Source organism: Octopus bimaculoides, chromosome 4 (genome assembly GCF_001194135.2).
Source record: "Octopus bimaculoides isolate UCB-OBI-ISO-001 chromosome 4, ASM119413v2, whole genome shotgun sequence".
NCBI classification, from domain to species: Eukaryota; Metazoa; Mollusca; class Cephalopoda; order Octopoda; family Octopodidae; genus Octopus; species Octopus bimaculoides.
The window spans coordinates 16706540-16712593 of NC_068984.1; the positions used below are offsets into that span (position 1 = coordinate 16706540).

General features: G+C 34.0%; 1 protein-coding gene across 1 annotated transcript in view; it reads left to right on the top strand.

Annotated features, from left to right (window-relative positions):
• LOC106875197 (reelin) overlaps window positions 1-6054 on the top strand; it is a 200233-nt gene that overhangs the window by 76761 nt on the left and 117418 nt on the right. Inside the window, exon 20 of the mRNA XM_014923240.2 lies at window positions 4425-4724. Within this exon, the coding sequence (XP_014778726.1) occupies window positions 4425-4724 (300 nt within the window). The remainder of the gene's footprint in view (window positions 1-4424; window positions 4725-6054) is intronic.

The window sequence follows — 6054 nt, forward strand, 5'->3', positions numbered from 1 at the left end:
ATATAATATTGTATCTTTTACTTCTTTCAGTCATTAGATTGCAACCATGCTAGGATAGTGACTTCAAGGATTTTTAGTCAAATAAATCAATCTTGGTACTTATTTTTTTTTTTTAAGTCTGGTACTTATTCCATCAGTCTCTTTTGCTGAACTACTAAGTTAGAGGAATATAAACACACCAACACTTGATTGTCCAGCGATGGTGGAGGTACAAAGACTCACACACACACACACACACACACACACACACACACACACACACATATGTATGTATGTATGTATGTATATACACAACAGACTCCTTTCAGTTTCTATGTAACAAATCCACCCACAAGGCTTTGGTTGGCCTGAGGCTATAGCAGAAGACACTTGCCCAAGATACCACGCAATGGAACTGAACCCAAAACCATAAGGCTGAAACACAAGCTTCTTACCACACATCCATTCCTACACACACACACACACACACACACGTATGTGTGTGTGTGTGTGTGTCTTTTGCTCCTACATTTATTCTGCCAACTGCTTGCTACATTATCTTGTTGTTTACTGAATTTATTTCCATATATTATTTACTCACCACTTGTTTCTTTGACGTGTTTTGTTTCTGATGTGATTAGAAACAATGTCGGGGAGATTATTTCCTAACTTTATAATCTCAATGGTGAATCAAGATAAATTTGAATCTTTTACAACAAACTGAGATTTATGTGACTAAAGTGTTGGGGATAAAATTAAGGGATTTAGTCTTTGTTTTGATTGTAATTACTTGTAGTAATTAATCACAAGTTAAATGAATAAATAAATATATAATAAATGTTTTGTTTTTTAATTTTCTATTTGTATGGAAAAGGTTAATATGTAAGGCAAAATAACTGGTGAATTGGCAGAATTTTGAGCGTCAGGCATGTGGCGTTTAGTTATGATGCTTTGTATTCTAGGTTCAAATTTCACTACAGTAAACTCTGCCTTTTGTCCTTTGATGGTGGGTAAAATAAAGTACCAGTCAAGTACTTTGGTTGATTTAATATGCGGTGAGCTGGCAGAAATGTTAGCATGCCAGGTGAAATGCTTAGCGGTATTTCGTCTGTCTTTACGTTCTAAGTTCAGATTCCACTGAGTTCGACTTTGCCTTTCATTCTTTTGGGGTCGATAAATTAAGTACCAGTTGTGTACTGGGTCGATCTAATTGACTGGCTCCAACCCCCAAAATTTTTCAGGCCTTGTGCCTAGAGTAGAAAAGAATATTCTAATAAAGAATCTGAGATGTGGTTGGAATGATATAGTAGCAGAATATTTGGTTTCTATTTCAGAAGACAAATAACTTTGTATAAAATTGTATTTACTCTCAACTGATTTCTCTGTTTTTGCTTAAGTTACAGTCTTTATAAATTTGAACACCTTTCATCATCTGAACACTGATAAATCACTAGATCGTTATCATTAGCTTGATGTTTAATAAGTTTTACAGCAATTGAAGCAGACAGATAACTAAATCATAGTAGAATCAAGAAATTTGTTATATTTCTTCAGTTTAGATATGAAAGAATAAATCTCTGTTTTGTATTAAAAAGGAAGAATTGGAGATTATGATATAAAGGAGCTTGTTATGACAGAAACCCTGAGCTGTGTGTTTTTTGTGACACAAAATTATAAATTCTGCAATAGAGGGCCTGAAGCATAAATTCACTTAACCTCATGGCACATATCAGCAGTATCAGCATCATCATCATTGTAGATAAATTTTCTATGCTAGCATGGGCTGAATGGTTTGACAAGATCCAAGTGAGTTTTTACTGGAGTTACAGCCCTCCTAGATATGTTAGAGGATCAAATCTCACCCAGGCATCTCTGTTTTGGAATGGTTTCCATAACTATATGTTCTTCCTAACACCAGCTACTTTACAGAGTGTACTAGGTGCATTTTATCATAGAACCAGCACCAGTGAGGTTGTTTTATCACTCACAAGACTGAAGACTCCCAAATCAGAGAAGAAGAATAAGAAAGGCTGATGGCTTTTGAGGTGCAGGAGTGGCTGTGTGGTAAGTAGCTTGCTTACCAACCACATGGTTCCGGGTTCAGTTCCACTGCATGGCACCTTGGGCAAGTGTCTTCTACTATATACTCGGGCCGGCCAAAGCCTTGTGAGTGGATTTGGTAGACGGAAACTGAAAGAAGCCCGTCATATATATATATATATATATATATATATATGTGTGTGTGTGTGTGTGTTTGTGTTTGTCCCCCCAACATCGCTTGACAACCGATGCTGGTGTGTTTACATCCCCATAATTTAGCGGTTCAGCAAAAGAGACCAATAGATAAGCACTAGGCTTACAAAAAATAAATCGTGGGGTTTATTTGCTCGACTAAAGGCGGTGCTCCAGCCTGGCCAGTCAAGTGACTGAAACAAGTAAGAGTAAAGGTCTTGAGACAAATTAAATCCATTGTATTTTGAAAACTCGATTTTGTTACCATTGAGCATTTCGACCTTCCTTGGATGCTTGTGTTTTTAATCTACTGCACAAAATGACTAATCTCTTGTTTCAGGATGTATAACAGAAACTAACGAATATGGATTATTAAACTTGAGATTCTATACAAATCGTATAACATACATCAATTATGCCTATCCCAGTTTGAAATTGTATAACATATATCGTGTCTCAGTTGATATTGTGAAGTAAATTGCAACCATTTTTATAGATTTTTTTTAAGGCACATCATGAGTAAAAATCGTTCATGTTTGTTATACATACATAAGGATAAAACATCTATCCTGTGCACAAATGTGCTAAATTGAGTGAATTTTTTCTTCTTCTGTGATGAGGTGGTGTGAGCTTTGACTTCTAGAAGAGTGAAAATTAGAATCCTGATCTTTCTGCCTTTCTCAAGAATATTAAAAAAATAAATTAAAAGCATAGAACATAAAAGTCTTAGCATAGATCAAATTTTCTGATACAGCCCTTCGCAGGGGATATGACAAAAGATATATAAAAGGAGTTGATTTAGTGCCTGTTTTCCATTCTGGCATGGGTTGGACAGGTTGGCAGGAACTGGCAAGGCCAGGAACTGCACCGGGATCCATAGTCTGTTTTGGCTTTGTTTCTACAGCTGGATGCCCTTCCTAATGCCACCCACTTTACAATGTGTAGTGGTCGTTTTTTTTACATGGCTTCAACACCAGAGCTTTTTATGTGGTACCAGTGCTTCTTTACATGGCACCAGTACCGGTGCTTTTTGTGCGGCACCAGCATGAATGCTTTTTACGTGGCACCTTGGTTTTAGGATATCGAATTTATTCAATTTATTCAAGCCTGGAAAAATAGAAGGCAATATACTGAAGGTGGTGGCGGTGATGACAGTAATGACACTGAAGATAATGAATAAATATGAGAAAGGGAATTTATTTTTAAAATCCTTTGTCTGCAGCAAAATATCAAAATTCACGAATCCCACCTATAAAAATTAATATAAAACAGTCAACAAACAATATTTGGTATTTTGTCCGAATCTCTCATCTAAAACATGTTTTGACAACGTTTAGAGAACATGTTAAATATTTAATTCCAGTGTTGTTACAAAGCTGTCAATAATGGTTTTTCTATGGATATTTTCAGAAATGAGTCAAAACATTGATGTATTGGTAATGTATGACAGCTTGATAAAAGAATTGGTCTTAGATTAGCATAATTCAAATTGATTTATGCATGCTTAATTAAGGTGGTGGGTAAAATATATTTTTAAAAGATTTGGGATGATTCTTCAGTGCAAATTTTAAAACAGCGATAGGTTTCCCTAGAATTTATTCTTTAAAATATTAAATTTTGGCACAATGGGGTTCCAGTTTCAACTCCCAGTAACTGTATCATTTTAAATTGTTTTTTTTTTGTTTTATTTTTTTGCTGGGTGTAAGGCCTAAAAACAAGAATAGATAGCTATTTTGGGAATCAGTTTTGTATAAGATTCAGTTTCAATACAAAAGATTCCCATGTCAACTCCCTATCATTTTATTACGTCTTTAATTCAATATTATTTCATTATGCTTTTAATACTATTCCTACTTACATATATAGAACCTATAAACTAGGAGACTGGCTGACATACCTGGAGTAGAGAGGGTATATTATTAATGAGATTATGAATAGCAACAAAAGGACTTAGCTAATTGATTGACCAAATAATTAATCAAATAATTGGTTAAGCATTAATAAATTGACAATTATAATAATAAAAGAAGTGAAACAGAACCAGTGCATTTGTTTATTATGGGCATAATGACCCTCCTGTGTTACAAAATAACTAACAAATATATAATTTTATTCAGTCTCTATCAAAAATAGTATTAAAATCTTTAAAATGTCTTTTGTTCTCCCACACAATTTTACAATTTGCACTTAATCTATTTATCTTTTACTTTTAGCTTTGTTGATGAGCCAAAAGTTGGAGAAAAACGCTACATTATGACCAGTGCAATGAAAATTGGTGCTTCCTACATGATACAGTTTAATATATCACTGGGTTGTGGCATCCCATATGTACCAGGTTTGGACAATGTAGTACGACTGGAATATTCTATTGATCATGGTCTCACATGGAGTCTTGTTGAGAAAGCTTGTCTCCCACCAGAACGATGTGAAGAGTACAATGCAGGGACTGTATATGATTATTTTGAGTATCCTATGTGGAGTAGAATCACAATACTTTTACCTCCTGATACTTGGTAAGTAATGTCTAATATTTGCTTTCAAAGATATAATTCTACCAAATTCTAGATCTAATATTTACTTTCAAAGATTACATTTTAATAAATCTGTGATAGTTCTAATTTTGAAGTAATAATTTTGAGACAAAAATCCCAACTAAAGGAAAAAAAACTTTGGTTTCAATCTCTGATGTTTTGATGTTCCAATTTCTGCCCATGTTTTTCCTGTGAATGTGCAAGCTACAAGTGTTCAAATTTAGCATCAGCTATATTGATCTAACCAGTGTAGAAGGACTTACAAAGATCATGTGCATTGACCTTTCTTTACTGACTAACTCATAAAAAAAAAGCCTAATTTATAAGTTCATGAACAGATCACATAACTTGAACAAAGTGTAAATTTTGCTGTTTTAGACAACATAGCTGAAAGATGAATGTTATTCTCAATTCACAGTTGAATGCTTGCCATGAGAAAGTTATGTCCATTCAAAAAATACAACACTGAAAATTTATCCAATCCATGGAGACAGTGAAAACATTCAATTCTAAAAAAAAGTACTGTCCCAACTAAATCAACCCATGCAAACATGGAAAACCAAGAAATGATGTAAAATGTTTGAGAAAAAATAGGCAAAAAAAAAGATAGAACGAAAAGAAATAGCATTTTTAGAACATTGTTTTCTAAATGCTACATTAGCGTCCTCTCATTGGTTGAAAGCATGTTCCATAGTCATATTAAATTCTCACTTGTTTAGTCAACCAATAATTCTTTGGGAAGGAATCAATGAGTAATATTTTAATCAATAAAACATTTTTTTTTAAATGGAAACAAGTATCTTGTTTGTTTGGAAATAAACTATTATTTGGGGGTTAGTTCAACAAAACTACAGAAACCTGAAACTATCGTTATTCACCATAATTATCACCATTAGCACCATGACAATCATCCCTGTTGAATTTAATATTATTGTTATTCATCTCTCTCATAGGATAGTAGAAACAGTATAGCTTTTGGCAACATATTGTTATGTCCCTTTGTAGTTTATGTTCAAACCCTGCTGGTATTGACTTAGCCTTTCCCTTAGATATGATTGCTGATAATTCAAAAGGTCATTAGAAACAGCAGAACACTAGATTACAGTCTTTAAAGCATTTAATGAATTAAACACTACTTCTTTTTTTTTTTATCAGTTTCAGCTCAAAATTGTGGCCATGCTGGGGTACTGCCATTTTGCTAGCTGCTAGAATAATAATAGCTTGGGCAAAGTTCAGAGAGCTCCTACCTCTGCTAGTGACAAAGGGCCTCTCACTCAGAGTAAAAGGTAGACTGTATGACACATGTGTGAAC